At 48.0% G+C, this 24002-nt stretch overlaps 2 protein-coding genes across 2 annotated transcripts; both read right to left on the reverse strand.

Annotated features, from left to right (window-relative positions):
• Positions 1-10974: 10974 nt before the first annotated feature.
• On the reverse strand, positions 10975-12759 carry LOC123159358 (NAC domain-containing protein 90). Its single transcript, XM_044577188.1, has 3 exons — positions 12575-12759; positions 12198-12487; positions 10975-11893 (listed from the first exon to the last, which is right to left on the reverse strand). Exons 1-3 carry the CDS (start codon positions 12729-12731, stop codon positions 11579-11581), a joined length of 762 nt encoding a protein of 253 aa, XP_044433123.1. The 5' UTR covers positions 12732-12759; the 3' UTR covers positions 10975-11578.
• Positions 12760-20982: 8223 nt separating this feature from the next.
• LOC123170331 (NAC domain-containing protein 90-like) lies at positions 20983-22368 on the reverse strand. The gene is made up of 3 exons (XM_044588184.1): positions 22147-22368; positions 21753-22063; positions 20983-21659 (listed from the first exon to the last, which is right to left on the reverse strand). The coding sequence occupies exons 1-3, from the start codon at positions 22301-22303 to the stop codon at positions 21354-21356; spliced, it is 774 nt and encodes a 257-aa protein (XP_044444119.1). The 5' UTR covers positions 22304-22368; the 3' UTR covers positions 20983-21353.
• Positions 22369-24002: the final 1634 nt, after the last annotated feature.

The following is a 24002-nucleotide window of genomic DNA, read 5'->3' on the forward strand; positions in this document are numbered from 1 at the left end:
GCACCGGAGGTCCATTACTTCTCGTCCATCTGACTTTGTCCCCATTCACCGCAACATCACCATGGAGAGAGTAATTCTAAGTTGTAAGATTATGGTACATAACTCTGGTTGAATTCATCTTGAGACTAAGACTTGTTTAATCATTCATCTTATTTCCGATCTTCATGACATTATCTATATGATTTCTCTTGAATTATTCTGTGAGATGTTTGATGATTCTCCCCCTATGTGTAGGTAATTTCCCTTAGGCATGGGAGATGGAGGTGATTGTTCAGATTTATATGTGCCCATTCTATATGTCGTCATTTATGATTATAGTTTTATGGGTTTTTTAGTAAGTTGTTTATCTGCAGTGAGTGTAATGTGTGATGTCCAATTTAAGGGTCGTCCGCTCGGTCGTTTGAGGCGCCCGGCTATAGATGCACTTAGTGCTTGATTTATAAACTCCCCCTCCCTCTAGAAAACAATGTACATGTTGTGTTGTGCTGAATGTTTAGGTTTACTCGTACTCAACACTTTCCACATAGAAAGAAACCCGCAAAAAAATCTTGGTCAGCAGGTTTTGTTTTGCTAGAAGGCCAAGGTCATATTAAAATTGTCCGACCCTTAAAAGTCGTACTTACAAAAATAAAACATTAACATATGTCTTTGGGTATATTGATGTCATATTCCACCTGCACTCGACAAATGGTGCATCATGACAAAGCTGAGTGCCGACGGATCTCTAGAACACCCTTGGAGCCAAGGTGTCTTTGTTGATGAACGACTAGGAAGTCACCGGTCGAAGCCAAAAGAATCCGATGACATCGAACTGGAGATTAAATCGTCGTCCTAAAGAAAAAACAAAGATGAGGGTTGGCCAATCATCATGATCTATCCGAACATAAACGATGAGGTCTAACCTTACTAGCTCACCGGCGGAGCCAAACATGGTCGTGCTTCGCCAAACAAAGAAGACGGAAGACCAAAACTCGAATGGTCGTCGTCCACTATGTCGAACAACACCATTGGAGACTACCTAGCCGAAACATGGACAAAAATGGGGCCAGATCTGGTCCTGACCAATGCTCCACATGCACTCCACAGACGCTAATCAAAATATTTGTAACTACGATAGGTTTGGAAAAAATTATTCCGTCGAGCTGGTGGCGCCATCATCTCTGGAGGTTAGACACATAGGCTAGGCCAATGCAAACTCCACGGTTGATCTCTAACCCCCCCCCCCCCCCCACCACCACCACCACCTCAATGGCGCCGAAGCGCACTGAAAGCGAGGGAACTGATGGCGGCGTCTACATGTATAAAATCTTGTTGAATAGTTATTGGCGTCTCACAACATCACACCGTAGCAAAACGGTTATGACTCTCGGTAAATAAATACACACCACATCCACATTTTGGTTGGACCTGAATTGTGTAGCATAATATGGTCCAAAATCATGGGGTATAAGTTTCAAAATTTAGAAAAAAAGATCATGCACATAGAGGACGGTAAAGTCAAAAGGCCAGTCTTGGGCTTGACTTCTCCGCCCAAAGCCCGGCCCAAAAGCCTGAAATGATTTAAATACATACTCCCTCAGTTTCTTTTTAGCCCGCATATAAGATTTGTTTTAAGTCGAATGTAGTAAAGTTTGACTAAGATTATAAGAAAAGAATATCAACATTCACAATATAAAATCAATATCACTAGATGCATATTTAAATTAACTTTCATAATGTATATCTTTAGTATTGTAGTTGTTGATAATTTTGTATATAATTCTATAATTTTAGTCAAACTTAAGACAAATATTATATGCGGAGTAAAAGAAATGAAGGGAGTATTTTATTTGTACTCACCTCCCTTAATATGCTTCACCCAATCACTTGTAATTTGTGGTGTACTCACCTCCCTTAATATGCTTCACCCAATCACTTGTAATCAGCAGATACTAATTGGTATCTTCGCGATATTAATATACTCCCATTGTTGAAAAATCAGCAGATACTTTGATTTGAAATAACCTCCACACGAAAAAAGATTCACATCAACTTTGTAGTTCCATTACCGCAATCAGTTGCTGGTTTTGTTGACTGTAAATCTTTAATTTCATGTTTATGTTTGGAGAATTTTATACATTTTTTGCATATTTGTTGCGCACGGTCGACAGTTTGGAATTTTCTTTAAGGAATAGCTTCATTTTGTTGTTTCACACAAGTTTGCTATAAGTTTCTTGTTAGATAGTCGTAGACGAGTAGATCTATATCTCCCTATTGCACTGTATTAACGTGTTTATGCGTACATGTTATTTTAGATGAATTTCAGCAAATTCATCGCACACGATCGATCGTTTGATTTTTTTTCACCACTAGCTTCATCTGGTTGTTCAAAACAACTCTCATGTTGTAACTTTTTGTATTTCGACGCTCATAGAAAAGTTGTTCAAGTGTGGTTGCGTGAGGCATATTCACCATGTGATGTGGACAAGAGGTGAAATTAACCATCTATGCACACGTAAGCAAACAACCGAACAATGCATATGGGAAGCACATGTGCAATCACACGTCATGCTTCTCATCACTCGCGGAGCGTCGGCGGGACCAAGGTCCCGGCCCCCTTCCAAGAGAAAAATTGCGAGGATATGGTCCCGCTATGCCTAAACGCCCTGCTAATCTCCAAGCCTCTCTAATCTCTCTAGTTGTTTTGACCCCTCCTTGGATTTCACTCACGCTCCGCCATTGCTTGTGATCCCGCTCTCATACAGCATGGCGCTTTGTGGGCAATCAAACGCAAAGCACAACATGCACTCCCTCTATAAACTAATATAAGAGCATTTAGATCACTACGGAGGGAGTATTTACTTTCTTTTTTTGCGAAAAAACTTCTGATCTGTTTTTTAATCATGGCAGTACAATGAATACCAGAAATGATAGAAATTACATCAAATCCCTAGACCACTAGCGGCGATTACAAACACGGAAGCGAGCCGAAGGCGCGTCGCCGTCATCGCTCCTTCCTCACCGGAGCTGGAAATTTTTTGTTGTAATAGACAGTCGGAAAGTCGTCGTGCTAAGGCCTCATAGGACTAGCGCACCAGAACAACAACCGCCGCCGATGAAGAGTAGCATAGATCAAAATGATCCAACCTGAAAACAAACGAGCGTAGACGAACGACAACCGGATCCGAGCAAATCCACCAAAGACAGATCTACCAGAGACACACCTCCACACCCCCACCGACGATGCTAGACATATCACCGAAACGGGGGCTGTGAAAGGATAACCTTATTCCATCTTCATAGAGCCGCCGCCGTCTTGTCTTTCTAAGCAGAACACAAACCCCAACAAAACTTGAAGGAACATCTAAAAATAGAGCCCTCCCACCGGCAAGGGTCAGGGTCCAGCATGACCCCATGACCCTAAGGTCACCGGAGACGAGGCGGACTAGCGGCAGCGGCGGAGGCAAAGGAACCCTGATTTCTTTGGGGAGGAGGCGGCTGCGTATGTGTAGCTTATGACAACTCAACTCATCTGTGTCAGTAATAAATAGAAAAGAACTAGTGCGATAGCATGTATTTACTCAGTCAGGCTCAATCAGCCTACATCATGCAACCTACGATTCACGCCCTTAGAGGATGGGTACAAGTATGCGTGTGTAATTGGATATAATTTTGAAAAATACATCTTACATGAATAAGTTATTTGTACATTTTCTTAATGTTTAAAGTGTATTTTTCAACCGTATAAGGCTATAGGGTTCAGATGACCCTAGGTTCACAAAATTTCTTCTACTCTCACATATGCTAGAAAATCTGAATTTTCTTACGAAGAAAGCACACGAGAGTGTATGTAATCGATGCAAATACATTGCTGAAGTGGGATAGGCTTCAGGTGCTTAATTTAGCATCAACGTCAAAGGCTTATATCAAGCATCGTAGCAATCAACGTAAACCATTCCTTGCCGATAAGATCGAAGATTCATGGCCAACATGCATGGCACCACCATAGCAGCACTGATATATTTTCTTTTGAGGGTTCTATTGCCCACTGACCCCTGTATGCCTACACTTGGGCTACAAAGCATGTCATGTAAATACATGGTTTTAAATAAATTGTACGTATAGTGGACATACAAATTCAGTCTCGTGTGTTCTACTTCCGCAAGGATGGTAACAGTGCTACATATTGTGTTCTGTGTTCAGGTCGTATCTTCAAGGCATTGCACGCAATGATATACTCCTATGAGCATGCGTTCGAGCTAGTGCATCTTTTCTTCCATCTCTCCTAATCATCTAATCATGGCAGTGGTTGATACTTCTTCTGGCACAAGAACATTCTAATTCTAATAACAAAACAATGGAGCACGTGCGCTTTGGGAGCAAAAAGCAGAGCGGGCGGCAGCGCGCGCATGCACGGCAGACACCACGCGCCGCCCACGTCCGGATTCCGCTGACGCGAGCGCCGTACCAGTCGGATCCCCGGACGGCGGCCGTGGGCCTTGTGGGCCAACGCTCTTCGAGGATAAGATCGCAGCCCGCTAAATTATTTGAGCAAAAAAATTTCCTTTTGCCCTTCCATGTCACGTCGCGCTCGCTAGGACCCAAGAAAGCACGGCCACTTCCGCTAATTCGCTCTCCTCTCGTCTGCCCCTTTTTATTTTATTATACTCGAAAAAAAGGAACTATAGCTTTTGCTCTGGATTCGCCGCACATGAAAATGACCGCGTTCGTGTGCACGCCTGATGCGTCGTCTCGCTGTAGTTTAGCTTATCCGCTAGGATGGTTTGGGCCTACGCATACGTGCGCGCCCCAACCAGCGGCGAATGGCCGGCCAGCCAAATCTCGATCGATCGATCGATCGACTCAGCTCGCTTTGCCTTTACGGCCGATCCTCTCGCGCCTCCGGCTTTCCTTCCTGATCCGAAACGCCTCGCCCTGGTTCGTCCACATGCAGGCCAATAGAAGATCAGATCAGATATTTTCAGCCGAGCCAAAAGGCCAACGGGCACCGGGTCCTCTGGACCGCGGGGATCTCCTTTCCCACTGGCCAGGCCAGGTTCGTCCCCGGCGTTCCTGGTCTGGTCTGGTCTAGTCTGAAAAGAATAACATGAGCACGCGTGCCCTCTCATCCGACCCAGCAGCAACTCAGCTGGGAATCTAATAACGAGCAACCGAGCATGACGGGATGGATTCTCATCGATCCGTCCGAAGACCTCAGGACGACCGTCCGGTGCAGTGCATGGGTCCGTGGATCGGTGGATGGATGAAGAAGAAGCCGTGAAGGTTCGGGTGTGGAAATGCATGCAGGTTCCCCATCATCGATCGGAATCTGATGCTTTGGCTAATGGCTATCTGTGGATAGCGTCTCGTGTGCGAGATTGGTGATCAGAAACCACCAACCAAAACCACTGCGTCTGCTTGCCTGGAAGCTGCGCCGCAGGCACGTACGGGTGCGCGCTTGTTTTGCTAAGTTGAGTCGCTACGTGTCTTGCGGGCATTTGGTTACATTCCCAGCGAAGCCTGGCTCAACGGAGCCTGTTTAAGTGTATACAGGATCTGGGCCATGTTCTGCATGTTGTTTGGTTGGCTGCAGTAAACTCAGCTCGTATCCTCCTCGTATTGTAAATTACACTAAGCCCAGTCTGTATGTGAAAAAACGGACATCTGAGCGTTCCCTGCGAGTCAGGCTGAGAGCGCTTTAAGTTTCTTGCGGGCCAATTTCTATGTGCGAGCTAGGCAACCAAACAACTCCCTACTTGGTCTGCCAGAGCCTGATTGAGCTTGATGCAGCCTACCGAATGCGCCCTACGTGTGTGTGACGGGCGGGCCTTCGTTAGGGATGGCATGTTTTCATTTGATTGAGAGAAGTATGTTTTTTATTTGTCAATGATCGGCACGGAGTTTTATCTCAAGAGAGAGTGTTGAGAGGATTTGCGTGGAAATATATATATATATATATATATATATATATATATATATATATATATATATATATATATATATATATATATATATATATATATATAAAGATACTAAGCTTTTTAGATTTGAAGCTTCCTAGTGCATCAGGGATGTGGGAGAAGCTATGGGCCCTGCCTGCAAGGGCGTTTGTCGCTGGGTCGGCCGGGTTTTTCGGTTTTGAAGGTATTGCCTACTTTTTTGTTTTTCTTTCTTTTCTGTATTTTACAATGCTTTTAATAGTTTTTTATTTGTTTCCTATTTATTTTTTTCCTAGTTGGATTTATATTTATATTTATTATTTTACATGCTAATTCATGAATATTTAAAACTTACGAATATTTTAAAAGACTATAAACATTTTTTTGAATTCATGAATATTTTTGTAGTTCATAAACTTTTTAAAAGTCCATGAATATTTTAAACATTACATACCCAATTCAAATTTGTAAATATTTTTTGAAATTTACTAATATTTTTGAAATTCATGACATTTTAAATTTCCTTTTTTAAATTTTTTTTAAATCCTCATTATGTGAACTTCATTTGATATGATACAAAAAATCAATAGCCATTTTTTCTAAGCTAGCACTAACCGGTCAAAAAAAATTGAAGCGAGCGAGCGGAGCAGCTGGGAACCGATCTGACTGAGCGAGAACTTCATGGGCCGACCCATGTGGGTGTTATAACAACAATTGCATGGGTTCAACATGGCATAAGAGCTACCAAGGGGCTCACACACCCACCAACGGCTGGCACCGTTTGCCAAAACATGTAAGTACTTCACAACCACACACATAACAACTCCGCTATGCTCTTACAACAAATATCATTGCCTACAGCAGCCCAACACGATATTCAAATGAGAAAAACATTGCAATATCATAATTAAAACCCAAAACCAACATAATAAAATCTAAAGAAAACAACTGACCACAATAACTTGCTAGAGAAAAAATAAATTAATGCCACAAGTGACGAACGGCGCGACGAAGCGCGTATTAGCCTCTAGTTTTAGCATTATCAACCGTGATCTGCACGGTAGCACGGTTTACGCGTACTGCGTTCTGACCCAAAGGCGAAGAGTCCAACTGATCAAGCCCAGCCAAGTTTCATGCAGCGAGATAACATATCTTTCAAGTTTTCCTTTTTCTTAATCAGACTTCTTCCGCAGTGAAACAACACCCTCATGCCACTGTCATCATGTCCTGCTGAAGACAGCCCATACAAGGATCTTCATTCTGAATACCAACACCAACTAATCAAGATTGGAACGTCGACATGGAGACAACACCTTTAACAAGGTGACCACTCAAAGTTCAATGCTGCCTCCAATCAATGAAGGCTAAAACAAAAGTTTTCATCGTGGACAATAAAGTGGTGTTCTAAGCACCATCCATCTTCTAAAAGTTGCATCACCAAATACTCTTGGTAGAACCATTGTGGTGTCCATCGGATGAGGTCGCACGCCTCTCCATACACTCCTCGTAACTATGCACCCAAGAAGCATATGCCTGCGGAGCCACCTTGCCGACCACCTCCCGAGGAGCGTATGGGTGGGACGTCTTCACAAGTATCATTGCCATGACTGTCAAGCAGTTGTCAAAACTCGCGTGGCAGATCTATCCACCATTGAAGTTCAAGTCGCCCATGCCCGGCCCATCCAGAACCACGTCGAACATACAACACGCCGTAGCCAACACACAACTGCCGAGTACCGATCAAGTGTAGGCCCCATTACCAAGCCGGGTCGATACAGCTGCATGGCAGCGCCCGAGGCCACAGCCACCATCTGCAGCAAAGGTCATCCTTAGCCACGGGAGTCCTCCTCCGACGGCCAGTTTCAGGCGAGAATGCCCAAATCAACCGCCATAGACGACCACCATTCTGCCCTTGCAGCCACAACAATGTGTCCATCACTGAAGCCACTGCATCGGAACCTTTCAATCTATGCTTCTCTTCATCGACAACGGTTTCTGTGGGGCCTCAGTACGACGACTTACAACGACGTTTGCCCGTCTCCGATGAGGGAGGGCCAATGACGGCGGGGCGCCTTCTGCTCGCGCCAGTGTTTGTAGTCGTTGCTAGGTGGTCTACAGTTATAACTTTTTTACTTTTGATATTTTTTGTACCGCCAGGAGAGTTGATGAATAGATCAAAACTTTTCTGAAAAAAGGAAATGTGGCAATTAATGAATGCATGACAGATGCATGGACGTGTCAGAAATCAGCCTGACGCACGAGCTGCGCATTTTTTTTTTGCAAGAAAAACGTGAGTTTCTTTTTTCGAATGACAGAGTTACATTCTGCTGACATTAGCTTATCGAGATTACTCCTGACATGACATTTCCAACCACCACAGCATATGCCACTCATTCGGTGAAGACAGGAAAACTCTTTTGCGTTCTATCAGCAAGCAAAGTTCAACGGATAGTCAATCTGCGGATAGACCTACGCCTCTAGCTCGTCATGTAGTCTGTTACGTGTGATTGTACTTTGCTCGCACGCATCGCAATAATAACAGACGTCACGATCGCTGCACTGGAAAAAGGAATCTATGCACGCATGAAGAGAACACAAGCAGTTGACTTGCACATTTTCTTTGGTGAAAAGGAGCTCCATTGCGAAAAAGCAATTTGGCTCCCGGGTCCAGATGCACCCGAAATCAGGACCGACCAGGCACCTCGCGATCCGCGCTAGCCTTTGTATTCCATGCGGTATTATGTGGAGAGAATTCCACCAGTGGGCCCACTTAGCGAATATATTCACAGACGGCGTCAGTTTTGGTCCAGACAGACACGTACGATTCTGGACTCTTCTCCCCCGCCAGTCTACCTCCATCGCCCACGACAAATTTGACCTATAGACGAAATCAAATCACATAATGAACTGTCCGTGAAACTATTTCACGCGGCTGACCCGTGGCGCCTAGCTCTCAGGCGCTGCACTAGTGCAACGCCTAGGAGCTAGGCGCTGCACACTGACTTAGTAATTTTCGGATCGCACGGGTGCGACGCTGGCCGTATAGCGCATATCTGTGAGGCGTTGCCAGTGTAGTGTGGCGCCTTCGTGTCGGGCGTCACACAAAAAGGTCAGCCGCGTCAAATAGTTTCACGGACAGTTCATTTTGTGATTTGATTTCGTGCATAGGTCAAATTTGCCACCGCCCACGACGCTCCCCATCCCCCCCCCCCCCCCCCCCCCCCCCCGGGGGCGCTGGCTTCTCTCCCCGTGCTGCGCCGCCGCCCCGCCCCCCCCCCCCCGGCCCCCCGCCGGCGCTGGCCTCTCTCCCCGTGCTGCGCCGCCGCCGCCTTGTTCCAGATCTGAAGCCTGGATTTTGCGCGGCGGCCCAATGACGCTTCCATCCCCAAGGGCCCCCGGCCATAGCGGCCGTGTCCACATCCACTACCCTCGCCGACCCGGCCTCTTCACCTCGCCATGGCGCTCCCCCTACCCCTGCGCTCCTGACTGCCCGCCTTCGCGCCCCCTCCCTGCCTGGACTTGCCACCTCGCCGTCACCAGCACAAATGAGCAGGAGGCAAATGAGGACTTTGTGGTGGTCACGTACAAGTTGGTGCCCGTCGACGACCCCCACGCACAACTCCACTTCCTGCAGGTCGGTCCACTTCTGCCTTGGGCCATTTAGTTTCAGTTCAGTTCACCAGATCTGGGATATCTGATGAAAGATTGGATTTTTTTTTTACACATTGCATCTCTCCTATACCAGGTTAGGAAGATTACTCGGGTGCTTTTCAGGCTTCTCCAGCATTAACCGGGCATGCTCTCCGGTACGAACAATCATTTATTCATTTACGCTCATTTTTTTTACGGGACTCACGTACACTCAGCTCAGTACCATAACACATTTAGAGCTGCTGATATTAACACAACGACCTGTTAGGATTCAGTACCTTCAGGTTTGTGTCAAAGTTGATGTGGGTGGATTCAGTACCTTGACAATTTTTAGATCTGTTCATATGGGTGGGGTACTAGCTTCAAACAAGATCTCAGCAAAATGACAATGGCAGTTTAACTGAATCATGGAGAGTTGTTTGAAATTGGTACTGCGAAATCAAATTCTAGTGAACCTAGACTGAACCATGCACAAACAGAAATGAATGAAACTTGACAGTCAAGTTTAACTTGTCATTCTGGGCGAAACTTGACTAAATCACAATGTGTGCTGCAAAATCAAATTCTAGTGAAACTTTGAATCATTCAATGACAGTGACAATGACAATGATATGGATGAAACTTGACTGAATCATGCAAACACATTCAGTACTTCACTTGTTCTCATCTCACTTTAATTGCAAAATGACAATTCTAGTGGAACTCAAAAACCTGTATTTTTTTTGCTGGTTTGATAAGCCAGCAGATATTTTATTTTTGCTGAAACCACAATGACAATGACACTTGTGGTTGTTCGATCCCACTATCACTCAATTCGTGTACTGAAACCACAATGACAATTTGGTTCTGACTAACCTCTGCTATATATGTCCAGTAGGATTGTACTCTTGCAAGCCAGAACCAACTCAAGAAGTAGATTTATTAGATCTCGGAATTTTTAGAACCGTATTTTTTTTGTTGTGAGTTCACTAGTTCATTAGCATAAATGCAGTCACTGTTTAACACTCTTGACTGTATATTTGACTGTTCACTATATATTGATTGTATATTTCAGATCATACAATGACAATCTTGACTGTACAACAATAATCGGCGGCGCCGGCAGCCGAATCAGACGAAGTGGCTGGTCCTGCGAGTGGCAGCGGTGGTCGCCTATGTGGCGCAGGTGGGCAGCGGTGGTCGCCCTCATGGCAGCAGCGCAGGTGGGCGGTGGCGCTGGGCCCGAGGGTGGATGCGCTGGTCGCTCCCGTGGGCGGTGGTAGGCAAGGTACGTAGGTGGGCGACGGTGATCGAGCTGCGCGGGTGGCCGGCGTTGGTCGCCTCCATGGCGGCGGTGCAGGCGGGCGGCGGCGTTGGACCCCAATGGTGGCTCGCGCGGGCGGCGGGGTTGTCTAAGTTTTTTTTGTTGTTGCAAAAATCACCATGAACTACGTCTGTGACAAGCTTTCCTTTAGTTTTTATCTCTTGACCCGTACTCTATCATCTTTTTAATTTATTTATTTGAACCAGAAACCGAATCAATATTTCTATCCGTCATCCTTCATTACTTTCACCTGACATATGGGGATGGCTGACATGAGGGCGTCCAAACAAAATATCTGTACCACGTGACCAGGTACAGGTCCAGAGTAAGCCCTTAACAGAGCCAACGTCCGTCCGCTCCCCCGTCGGGAACTGTCAGTACGTACACTGTGGCCTGCAGCGTATACATCGTTTTGAATTCATGTATTCCTTTGACAGTGACCTGCAGAACAGATCTCGATGCTTGCCTGGGCGGCTCAGATTTCGGGTTCACCTGGACCTGAGAGCCAAAACGCCCCGCTGCATTGTTAAATTCCACAGGGGAAATGATAGTACGTACGTAGAAATGGCATCATGGTGACGGCATTTTTTTTAAAGAAATAAAGAATTAAGTAGCTCATCTAAAGCTTTAGTGCAAATCTGTGTTTATTTTTCTAAATGAATCTTTAATGAATCAAATCTTGTTTAAGAGCTTCATCATCCATGTGTTAGACCCAGTCAAAGAGCTCTGCCCAGTCGGTCATGCCGTCGGCGAGCTCCTCATCGGCGCCTCCCTGCTTCTGCTGCTGCTGCACGGAGCGGTAGGCGTCGCTGGACGACGGGACGTCGTTGGCTGCATGCCTTTTCCTCTTCTGACCCTTTCCCACTTCAACATCCTGATTGGGCGACGCAAGCGCGGCGGACGACGACGCCGGGTCCTCAGAGCGGCATCCTCCGGCGGCGGCAGTGCACGGCCGGCGGTCGAACTGCCGCAAGCTGCCTGACCTTGTGTACAGCCGGCACAAGCTGAACTCGCTCCTCACCTACAAACAAGCACAAAAAATGCATAAATAAACATTTAAAGATGCTGTAACTGCTAGTAGCTGATTTGCATATCTCTTCACGTCTCAAATAACCAGTTGACCACGGGCACGTATGTATAGCAAATTAGCCACAGGCAGCTTTCGCAATCAGCATTCGATCATGGCTCTTCACTGCATGAAAGAACATCCGGCATATGGCGAATTGGCGAAAAGAATGGCAACTTGTGATTAACTTGTGATTCTAATATACTACTAGGACTGAGTATCATCATCTAACTAAAACGCGTTTATATTTGTTAATTACCTGGAGCCGAGCGGCGGCATCAGCACCGTCGTCGTCGAAGGCCCTGTACTCGTTCATCTTCCACTTGGTCTTGGCTCCGGCCGGTGCGCGGCCGCGGTAGAACACCATGGTCTTCTTGGTCCCGACGGGGCGGCCATCGGCGGAGTAGACCAACCCTGGCGTGCCCGCCGCCTTCCAGTAGCCTGACGGCGTCGTGCGGCTGGGCCGCCCGCCCCGTGCCTCCCGGTCCTGCCGCGCGCAGAAGTAGAACCACGGCTCCCCGTGCCCTGCACACGCTCCCCGGTGCACCTCTGCACGCACATACACATTCAGTTAGCAATGATAGCAGTTCGCTGCTAATAGCAGTGCATTACACATGTGTATATCTTGGTTCGTGCCTGGGAGCTGCCAGGGGTCGAGGGAGCAGACGTCGGCGACGGGGATGACGCGCTCGATGTCGCCGCGGCGGCGGCCGTCGAGCATGTGCCGGAGGTAGAAGCGCACCAGCTCCTCCTCCGTAGGGTAGAAGCGGTACCCGGCAGGCAGCTCGCCCATGGCACACGTCCAGTCGATATTGTGGAGCTCGAATGGAATGGGAACTGCGTGTGTGGTCTACGTCTGTGGAGCGTGGGGTTATATAGGACGGCGCGAGGGAGAAATTTCTCATGCTGCTGTGGAAAAACGTAGCGAGAGAGAGTGGGGAGTTTGCGGTGTGCGGTGGGGAGGAAGGACTCGGTCAGTCTCAGCCGTGTTCATATTTCACTTTTCTTAGTTATACTTACTTATATAAGAGTCTTAGTTAACGAGTGTTGATTCAGTTTTGGATTTAACTAGCCTGGCTGCCTACACCGGTCACCATCTTCCAAATGACGTGACTACGCGTGGGCGTGGCACGGAAAGAGTAACATGAAAATAATGTAGATGTAGATATTTTTTTTCGAGCCTTGGAACAATTGTTCTAAGGTATATTTTTCATATAATTGTAAAGAATATGCTACATGGGTGAGGAGAAAAGAGAGGAACAAAAAAGGTCCAAAGGGGTAAAACAGAATTATCTACTTCCTGCTCTATGTATGAACTCCATAAGATAGAGATTATTGTCTATCCACTGTGAACAAGGGCGTACCCAAGTTGAGCTACTCGGGTGCACAGGACACTAGGTGCAGGATGTTTTCTTTGTAAGTTTGATGCAAAATATAGTGTGTGACGCCTCATCTTTAGATGACAAATATGAGTGATCATATTGCTAGGACACCTGGTCATCTTCTCTCTAGCTCCGCCCCTGACTGTGAATACAAAAATCTGCATGCTTCTCCTTGATTTTGAATTGAACAAGCTTGAGATCATTTTTTAGAGCTGATCTCCAGTTTTGGATACAGGATTGTAAAGCTCTGAAGATCTTGCCATTTCTCTGAAGCCAATGTTCTCGCAGCCTAAAATTGTGATTTTCATGCCAAAAGCTTTGGGCAGTTGTTCATTGGAAAACATAGTTTCTTCATAGACAGATGTACCTCTCCTTTTTATTTATTTTTTTGAAACAAGGCAAAAGGCTTGCCATTTTCATTGAATAAGAAGAAGGTTTAAGAGTCTTGGCCAAAAGATCAGATTACAAGCATCACTCTCGCGGCATTATATTACACAAATATTTCGCCCCGGCAAGGCACCACAGCGAAATTTCTGCTTTGACGCGAGTCACAAGCACCCCGACCGGAATTGCCGTGCTGCGGAACACACGTGCATTTCGCTCTTTCCAAATTTCCCAAGAGATAAGAAGCATAAGGGAAAGAAGTGCCCTTCGAGATTGTGACCTCCCGGAAGTTATGTTGCGCCACCACTCCTTGACGGAAACCATGCCTCCCCAATTCGTAGGATGGACATCATGTAAACCGAGCCATGTTTTGATCATTCCCCAAACTCTAACCGTGTAACGACATTGGAAGAGAAGGTGAGCTGCTGATTCTGGCGTTTGTTTGCATAGCGGGCAAAGGTTACAGTTGGGCCCCTACGCTGAAGCCGGTCTGCCGTCCAAATCCTATTGTTGATGGCCAACCAAGCAAAAAAATTGCATTTGGGAGGAGCCCAGTTCTTCCAGACCAAAAGAGGCATATCTGAGTCGATAAGGCCAAGAAATTGTGCACGGTATGCCGTCGCCGCCGAATATTGGCCATCATTGGTGAGCTTCCAGGAAATTGAATCAGCCACGCCGGGGTTGAGGTGAATGTGTGATAGCTCACTCCAAAGGTTGACGAACTCGGCTATGTGGTTCACATCAAGGTTCCCACCAATGTCCACTCTGGAGACCCATGAGTTATTATGTAAGGCCTTCTGGACAGTGCAGTTTTTTCTTGCAGAGATCACAAAAATATTTGGCGCGATGTCTTTGGGTCTCATACCATTCAGCCAAGCAGACTCCCAAAACGAAGCCCTTATCCCATCTCCAATCAGAACCTTGGTGGCAGCAGCAAATATGTCTTTATCTTTGTCATCACACGGGTTCCCCAAGTTTACCCAAGGCTTACTTGGATCCGTCCAAGCTCCCCACAACCACCGGATGCGAAGGGCAGTAGCAAATTTTTCCAAGTTGAGAATACCTAGGCCGCCATGCATTTTAGATTTGCACACTTGCTCCCAGTTGATTTTGCATTTTCCACCAGAAATCTTGTCACAACCAGCCCAGAGATATGCACGCCGCAGGGAGTCGATCTTTTTCATGACCTCCACAGGGAGGTTTAGCACCGTCAAGTAATATATAGCAATCGCCGTTACAACCGACTTGACAAGCACAACCCTTCCAGGCGATGCGACGTGTTTGCCCATCCAAGGCGTAAGTTGAGCCGCAATCTTATCCTCGAGGGGTTGGAAGTGGATTCTATTTAATCTTTTGATCGACAACGGCAGACCCAGGTATTTCATAGGGAAAGACGATCGGTTGGCCGGGAAGAAGAGGAGGATATCATTCAGATCCAAGTTGTCACATCGGATTGGGGCCACTAGGCTTTTCGAGAAGTTGGTATGCATGCCTGTAATCTCTCCAAAGTGGGCCAGCGTGTCCACAAAGAACTTGACTTCGGTTTTGATGGGAGCAAGAAAAACAGCCGCGTCATCCGCGTAGAGGGACGCCCTGATCGTCATAGCGTTACCACCAAGAGGGTGCAGCTTTCCTTTGGCAGTAGCCTTCTTGAGAATATGGTGTAGAGGATCGATCGCCAGGACGAAAAGGAGGGGGGATAGAGGATCTCCTTGCCTCAAGCCCTTCCAAGCTTAATTGGGTTGCCCGGAATACCGTTGAGCAAGACTCGCGAAGATGCCGAAGCCAAGAGAGTCGAGACCCAACCACGAAAGTGTTGGAAATATGCCCTAGAGGCAATAATAAATGGTTATTATTATATTTCTTTGTTCATGGTAATTGTCTATTGTTCATGCTATAATTGTGTTATCCGGAAATCGTAATGCATGTGTGAATACATAGACCACAACATGTCCCTAGTAAGCCTCTAGTTGACTAGCTCGTTGATCAACAGATAGTCATGGTTTCCTGACTATGGACATTGGATGTCATTGATAACGGGATCACATCATTAGGAGAATGATGTGATGGACAAGACCCAATCCTAAGCATAGCTCAAAGATCGTGTAGTTCGTTTGCTAGAGCTTTTCCAATGTCAAGTATCTTCTCCTTAGACCATGAGATCGTGCAACTCCCGGATACCGTAGGAGTACTTTGGGTGTGCCAAACGTCACAACGTAACTGGGTGACTATAAAGGTACACTACGGGTATCTCCGAAAGTGCCTGTTGGGTTGGCACGGATCGAGACTGGGATTTGTCACTCCGTATGACGGAGAGGTATCTCTGGGCCCACTCGGTAATGCATCATCATAATGAGCTCAATGTGACTAAGGAGTTAGTCACGGGATCATGCATTACGGTACGAGTAAAGAGACTTGCCGGTAACGAGATTGAACAAGGTATTGGGATACCGACGATCGAATCTCGGGCAAGTAACATACCGATTGACAAAGGGAATTGTATACGGGATTGATTGAATCCTCGACGTCGTGGTTCATTCGATGATATCATCGTGGAACATGTGGGAGCCAACATGGGTATCCAGATCCCGCTGTTGGTTATTGACCGGAGAGGCGTCTCGGTCATGTCTGCATGTCTCCCGAACCCGTAGGGTCTACACACTTAAGGTTCGGTGACGCTAGGGTTGTAGAGATATGAGTATGCGGAAACCCGAAAGTTGTTCGGAGTCCCGGATGAGATCCCGGACGTCACGAGGAGTTCCGGAATGGTCCGGAGGTGAAGAATTATATATAGGAAGTCCAGTTTCGGCCACCGGGAAAGTTTCGGGGGTTATCGGTATTGTACCGGGACCACCGGAAGGGTCCCGGGGGTCCACCGGGTGGGGCCACCTATCCCGGAGGGCCCCATGGGCTGAAGTGGGAAGGGAACCAGCCCTTAGTGGGCTGGGGCGCCCCCCATGGGCCTCCCCCCTGCGCCTAGGGTTGGAAACCCTAGGGTGGGGGGGGGCACTTGACTTGGGGGGGGGGAGTTTCCCCCCCTTGGCCGCCGCCCCCCCATAGATGGGTTCTTGGCCGGCGCCCCCCTCCCAGGGGCCCTATATGAAAGGGGGGGGAGGGAGGGCAGCAAGGACACAGCCCTTGGCGCCTCCGTCCTCCCCTGCAACACCTCTCCCTCTCGCAGAAGCTTGAAGAAGCCCTGCCGAGATCCCGCTACATCCACCACCACGCCGTCGTGCTGCTGGATCTCCATCAACCTCTCCTTCCCCCTTGCTGGATCAAGAAGGAGGAGACGTCGCTGCTCCGTACGTGTGTTGAATGCGGAGGTGCCGTCCGTTCGGCACTCGGTCATCGGTGATTTGGATCACGGCGAGTACGACTCCATCAACCCCGTTCATTGGAACGCTTCCGCTCGCGATCTACAAGGGTATGTAGATGCACTCCTTTCCCCTCGTTGCTAGTATACTCCATAGATGGATCTTAGTGATGCGTAGGAATTTTTTTAAAAATTCTGCTACGATCCCCAACAGAAAGCGCGGAGGAACTCCAAGGTGTTTGAGAAGGTCGAGGAGGTAGTCCCAGCGAACAGAGTCGAAGGCCTTCTTGATGTCAAGCTCCTTTTCATGGGGAGCAAGAAATTCCAGCAATTTTGAGCAAAATTGCAGTCCCAGAGCAGACGTGTAAGAGTTTCTTTAGCATTTTGGCTACAGTTGGGACAATGTGGATCATCTAGGCGCTTTCGTTTTCTTTGCATGGATCTAGTGATGCGTAGGAAATTTTTTAAAAATTCTTCTACGATCCCCAACAGTGGCATCATGAGCCAGGCCTATGCGTAGTTACTATGCACGAGTAGAACACAAAGCAGTTGTGGGCGTAGATGTTGCCAATTCTTCTTGCCGCTACTAGTCTTATCTTGTTTCGGCGGTATTGTGGGATGAAGCGGCCCGGACCGACCTTACACGTACGCTTACGTGAGACAGGTTCCACCGACTGACATGCACTAGTTGTATAAGGTGGCTAGCGGGTGTCTGTCTCTCCCACTTTAGTCGGAACGGATTCGATGAAAAGGGTCCTTATGAAGGGTAAATAGAAATTGGCATATCACGTTGTGGTTTTACGTAGGTAAGAAACGTTCTTGCTAGAAACCTATACAAGCCACGTAAAAACTTGCAACAACAATTAGAGGACGTCTAACTTGTTTTTGCAGCATGTGCTATGTGATGTGATATGGCCAGAAGATGTGATGAATGATATATGTGATGTATGAGATTGATCATATTCTTGTAATAGGAATCACGACTTGCATGTCGATGAGTATGACAACCGGCAGGAGCCATAGGAGTTGTCTTTATTTTTTGTATGACCTGCGTGTCATTGAATAACGCCATGTAAATTACTTTACTTTATTGCTAAACGCGTTAGCCATAGAAGTAGAAGTAATCGTTGGCGTGACAACTTCATGAAGACACAATGATGGAGATCATGGTGTCATGCCGGTGACGAAGATGATCATGGTGCCCCGAAGATGGAGATCAAAGGAGCAAAATGATTTTGGCCATATCATGTCACTATTTGATTGCATGTGATGTTTATCATGTTTTGCATCTTATTTGCTTAGAACGACGGTAGTAAGTAAGATGATCCCTTATAATAATTTCAAGAAAGTGTTCCCCCTAACTGTGCACCGTTGCGAAGGTTCGTTGTTTCGAAGCACCACGTGATGATAAGGTGTGATAGATTCTAACGTTCGCATACAACGGGTGTTGACGAGCCTAGCATGTACAGACATGGCCTCGGAACACACGCAATACACTTAGGTTGACTTGACGAGCCTAGCATGTACAGACATGGCCTCAGAACACGGAGGACCGAAAGGTCGAGCATGAGTCGTATAGAAGATACGATCAACATGGAGATGTTCACCGATCTTGACTAGTCCGTCTCACGTGATGATCGGACACGGCCTAGTTAACTCGGATCATGTTCCACTTAGATGACTAGAGGGATGTCTATCTGAGTGGGAGTTCATTGAATAATTTGATTATATGAACTTAATTATCATGAACTTAGTCTAAAATCTTTACAATATGTCTTGTAGATCAAATGGCCCACGTTGTCCTCAACTTCAACGCATTTCTAGAGAAAACCAAGCTGAAAGATGATGGCAGTAACTATACGGACTGGGTCCGGAACCTGAGGCTCATCCTCATAGCTGCCAAGAAAGATTATGTCTTAGAAGCACCGCTAGGTGAAGCACCCATCCCAGAGAACCAAGACGTTATGAACGCTTGGCAATCACGTGCTGATGATTACTCCCTCGTTCAGTGCGGCATGCTTTACAGCTTAGAGCCGGGTCTCCAAAAGCGTTTTGAGAAACATGGAGCATATGAGATGTTCGAGGAGCTGAAACTGGTTTTTCAAGCTCATGCCCGGGTCGAGAGATATGATGTCTCCGACAAGTTCTTCAGCTGTAAAATGGAGGAGAACAGTTCTGTTAGTGAGCACATACTCAGAATGTCTGGATTGCACAACCGCTTGTCTCAACTGGGAGTTAATCTCCCGGATGACGCGGTCATTGACAGAATCCTCCAGTCGCTTTCACCAAGCTACAAGAGCTTTGTGATGAACTACAATATGCAGGGGATGGAAAAGACCATTCCCGAGGTATATTCAATGCTGAAATCAGCGGAAGGGGAGATCAGAAAAGAACATCAAGTGTTGATGGTGAATAAAACCACCAAGTTCAAGAAGGGCAAGGGTAAGAAGAACTTCAAGAAGGACGGCAAGGGAGTTGCCGCGCCCGGTAAGCCAGTTGCCGGGAAGAAGTCAAGGAATGGCCCAAGCCTGATACTGAGTGCTTTTATTGCAAGGGAAGTGGTCACTGGAAGCGGAACTGCCCCAAATACTTAGCGGACAAGAAGGCCGGCAACACCAAAGGTATATGTGATATACATGTAATTGATGTGTACCTTACCAGTACTCGTAGTAGCTCCTGGGTATTTGATACCGGTGCGGTTGCTCATATTTGTAACTCAAAACAGGAACTGCGGAATAAACGGAGACTGGCAAAGGACGAGGTGACGATGCGCGTCGGGAATGGTTCCAAGGTCGATGTGATCGCCGTCGGCACGCTGCCTCTGCATTTACCCACGGGATTAGTTTTAAACCTCAATAATTGTTATTTAGTGCCAGCTTTGAGCATGAACATTGTATCTGGATCTCGTTTAATTCGAGATGGCTACTCATTTAAATCCGAGAATAATGGTTGTTCTATTTATATGAGAGATATGTTTTATGGTCATGCCCCGCTGGTCAATGGTTTATTTTTGATAAATCTCGAACGTGATGTTACACATATTCATCGTGTGAATACCAAAAGATGTAAAGTTGATAACGATAGTCCCACATACCCTTGGCACTGCCGCCTTGGTCACATTGGTGTCAAGCGCATGAAGAAGCTCCATGCAGATGGACTTTTGGAGTCTCTTGATTACGAATCATTTGACACGTGCGAACCATGCCTCATGGGTAAGATGACCAAGACTCCGTTCTCCGGAACAATGGAGCGAGCAACCAACTTATTGGAAATCATACATACCGATGTGTGCGGTCCAATGAGTGTTGAGGCTCGCGGAGGATATCGTTATGTTCTCACTCTCACTGATGACTTAAGTGGATATGGGTATGTCTACCTAATGAAACACAAGTCTGAAACCTTTGAAAAGTTCAAGGAATTTCAGAGTGAGGTTGAGAATCAACGTGACAGGAAAATAAAGTTCTTACGATCAGATCGTGGTGGAGAATATTGAAGTCACGAATTTGGTACGCACTTAAAGAAATGTGGAATCGTTTCACAACTCACGCCGCCTGGAACACCTCAGCGAAACGGTGTGTCCGAACGTCGTAATCGCACTCTATTGGATATGGTGCGATCTATGATGTCTCTTACCGATCTACCGCTCTCATTTTGGGGCTATGCTTTAGAGACTGCCGCATTCACTTTAAATAGGGCTCCGTCGAAATCCGTTGAGACGACACCGTATGAATTATGGTTTGGGAAGAAACCTAAGTTGTCGTTTCTAAAAGTTTGGGGATGCGATGCTTATGTCAAGAAACTTCAACCTGAAAAGCTCGAACCCAAGTCGGAGAAATTCGTCTTTATAGGATACCCTAAGGAAACCATTGGGTATACCTTCTACCTCAGATCCGAAGGCAAGATCTTTGTTGCCAAGAATGGGTCCTTTCTGAAGAAAGAGTTTCTCTCGAAAGAATTAAGTGGGAGGAAAGTGGAACTTGATGAGGTGATAGTCACCCCTTCCGGCACTTGTAGATAAAAAAATGTAGATTTTACAGCACTATTTATAAAGTAAGACCTCGTTCATGACAACAAGGTTTTGAATACCGAAACCTGCTAAGTCTTTTGGCCTACACACATCAGACCATTTGAGAAGATGATATTTCTTTTTCTTATCATCTTCCTGCTAGTGTAATCTGGAGCAATCTTAATCTGAAGAAGTTCATTCTCTTATTTACCACCACCGGCAACCCATAAAAGGCCATCATATAAGTTCGGCATACCAGTGAGAGAGCATTGTATCTGAGTAACCCTAATGCCACCAGGCAGCAGCCTACCCTGCTGCATCATCCATCTCTTAGATCCATGCCAAAAGCTCTGCCCAGTCGGTCATGTCGTCGACGAGCTCCTCATCGGCGCCTCCCTGCTTCTCCTGCTGCTGCTGCACGGGGTGGTAAGCGTTGCTAGACGGCGTGTTGACGTTAGCTGCATGCCTTTTCCTCTTCTGACACCTTCCCACTTCAACATCTTCATCCGGCGATGCAGGCACAGCGGACGACGACGCGCGGCTGCCTCCGGCGAAGGCAGTGCACGGCCGGCGGTCGAACTGCCGCATGTTGCCTGAACTTGTGTATAGCCGGCACAAGCTGAACTCGCTCCGCACCTACGAACAGACACAAACAATGCATTATTTTTTTATTGTTGTCTGGGAGCACTGAGTATAATCTAACAAAAACGCGTTTAGATAGTTAATTACCTGGAACACAGGGTTCGGTGCCGGAGCGGCGCCATCGGCATCGGAACCGTCTTCCTCGAGGGCCCTGTACTCGTTCATCTTCCACTTGGTCTTGGTCCCGGCCGGCGCGCGGCCGCGGTAGAACACCATGGTCTTCTTGGTCCCGACGGGGCGGCCGGCGGCGGAGTAGACCAACCCTGGCGTGCCCGCCGCCTTCCAGTACCCCGACGGCGTCGTGCGGCTCGGCCGGCCGCCCCGCGCCTCCCGGTCCTGCCGCGCGCAGAAGTAGAACCACGGCTCCCCGTGGCCGGCGCAGGCGCCCCGGTGCACCTCTGCACGCACATACGCGGTCAGTTAGTAATGAGATGGCAATGCATTCCATGGCAGCATTGGAATGATCGACATGTATACGTGCCTGGGAGCTGCCATGGGTCGAGGGAGCAGACGTCGACGACGGGGATGACGCGCTCGATGTCGGCGCGGCGGCTGCCGTCGAGCTTGTGCCGGAGGTAGAAACGCACCAGCTCCTCCTCGGTAGGGTAGAAGCGGTACCCGGGAGGCAGCTCGCCCATGGCGCACGTCCGATTGGTTTGATCTCCCTTCGCGTTGCGCAACTGATCTTGATGGCTGAGCTCGAATGGAGTGGGAACGCCTGTATGGTGTACGTCCGTGGTGCGGGAGGTTATATAGCAGGGCGCGAGGGAGGCGTCGCGGTGCTCAATCGTGGAGAATTTTCTCATGTTGTGGTGGAAAAACTTAGCGAGAGTGGGGAGTTTGTTGTGTGTGGTGGGGAGAGAGGACTCGGTCAGTCTCATCCGTGTTCGAATTCCCATTTTCATAATTATAAGAGTCTTGTAGTTAATTGGTGCTGATTCAGTTCTGGATTTAACTAACCTGGCAGCCTGCACCGGTCGCCATCTTCCATATGACGTGACTACGCGTGGGCGTGGCACGGCAACAGTGATGACATGGCGACATGCAGATCGACGCCGGTTTGAGGATGCTTTCACGGTAGGATTATTGCCTTATTGGTTGGGTGATGAGACAAGTTGCTGTTTTGTTCATCCACGCTCGTTGGCAAAATATGCATGGGGTGGTTAGTTGTGCATTTGTAATTAACATGAACGAGAGAGTATCAGGTGATACCGGAGCTTTGGTGCTCGCGTGATATGGGCTCTCACGAGTTGTTGGATATGAGGGCAGGGCTCACGCAACTTTGCGAAAAAGCCCTGCTTGAATCTCAAATTTACGCGCAAGTCTTGGAGCTAGGCTGTGACCCTAAGGTTATCTACAGTCGGGCACCCCAAACCGCACCCAAACGCCCGGGCGGACAGTCCGGTCACTGATCGGTCGTGAAAAACCGACCTAGGCGGGCGTCTTAAACCGTCCTCAAACGCTCGGGCCGTCCATGGCCCCTCATATCTAGCTAAATATGGGGCGAATATGAGGTGCCCCGGGCGCGTCCGCCACGTAGGCTTGGCCCAGCCTGGCCCACCCGTGCCCCACAAATATCCCCATCTGGAAAACGCTAGACACCGGTCAATCCGAACTCCACTTCACTCCCCTCTCTGTCCACTCCACATTCGATCACCTTCGAACCCATTCGATGGCCGACGACCGAAGCAGCGTTGCCTCCGGTGGGGAATCCGGCTCCAATCACGACTAGGCGAGCCTGTTGCGTGGGTAGAGCCCGATGATATGGAGGAGGTTGCCCTTCGCATCGCGTTGTAGTGTTCGCTGCTCGACCAAGGCGAATCTGGCAGCGGCGGATCTACTTCGTCAGCGCCCGGCGCCCATCGACGCAGCATCGGCGACGTCGGCAGCCCTTCCCGCCTGGCGCACAGCTCCGGGTGCTCCGCTCTGCTCCTTCAGGTATGCCGCCCACCACCACCACACTCTGGTCCGGAAGTGGTACCCGGCCACCGCTGGGTCCTCATGCCCACGTCGGGGCTGGAGCGCATGAGGACACCCGAGTTCGAGGCACGTGCAGCCTGGCGCGAGCGGTAGCGGTCGAGGGATAGGGCAGCGGCAGGGAAGGCGCTGTCCGCGTGAGCGCGCTAGTCAATCTCGAGGCTGCGCTCCTCGCGTCAGTCCTCCGCCGCCCTCTCACGACAGCGGAGACGGATGCGCGGTGCCTTCACCGCAAGAATGCCAAGGCGCTCCGACTCGCCATCAACTTGTCGGAGCGTGAGGCAAACAAGGACGCAGCGGCGAAGAAGAAGAAGGCCCGCCATGCGAAGGAGCAAGACCGCCTGCTCCGCAGGCTGTCGA

Source organism: Triticum aestivum, chromosome 1D, assembly GCF_018294505.1.
Source record: "Triticum aestivum cultivar Chinese Spring chromosome 1D, IWGSC CS RefSeq v2.1, whole genome shotgun sequence".
NCBI lineage: Eukaryota > Viridiplantae > Streptophyta > Magnoliopsida > Poales > Poaceae > Triticum > Triticum aestivum.

Coding starts and splice junctions, on each gene's coding strand:
- LOC123170331 (XM_044588184.1), bottom strand. CDS start 22,303: ATGGGCGAGCTGCCTCCCGGGTACCGCTTCTACCCTACCGAGGAGGAG. Junction 22,064..22,146: donor CGACCCATGGCAGCTCCCAG/GCACGTATACAT, acceptor ATGTGCGTGCAG/AGGTGCACCGGGGCGCCTGC. Junction 21,660..21,752: donor CACCGAACCCTGTGTTCCAG/GTAATTAACTAT, acceptor GTCTGTTCGTAG/GTGCGGAGCGAGTTCAGCTT.
- LOC123159358 (XM_044577188.1), bottom strand. CDS start 12,731: ATGGGCGAGCTGCCTGCCGGGTACCGCTTCTACCCTACGGAGGAGGAG. Junction 12,488..12,574: donor CGACCCCTGGCAGCTCCCAG/GCACGAACCAAG, acceptor ATGTGCGTGCAG/AGGTGCACCGGGGAGCGTGT. Junction 11,894..12,197: donor ATGCCGCCGCTCGGCTCCAG/GTAATTAACAAA, acceptor GCTTGTTTGTAG/GTGAGGAGCGAGTTCAGCTT.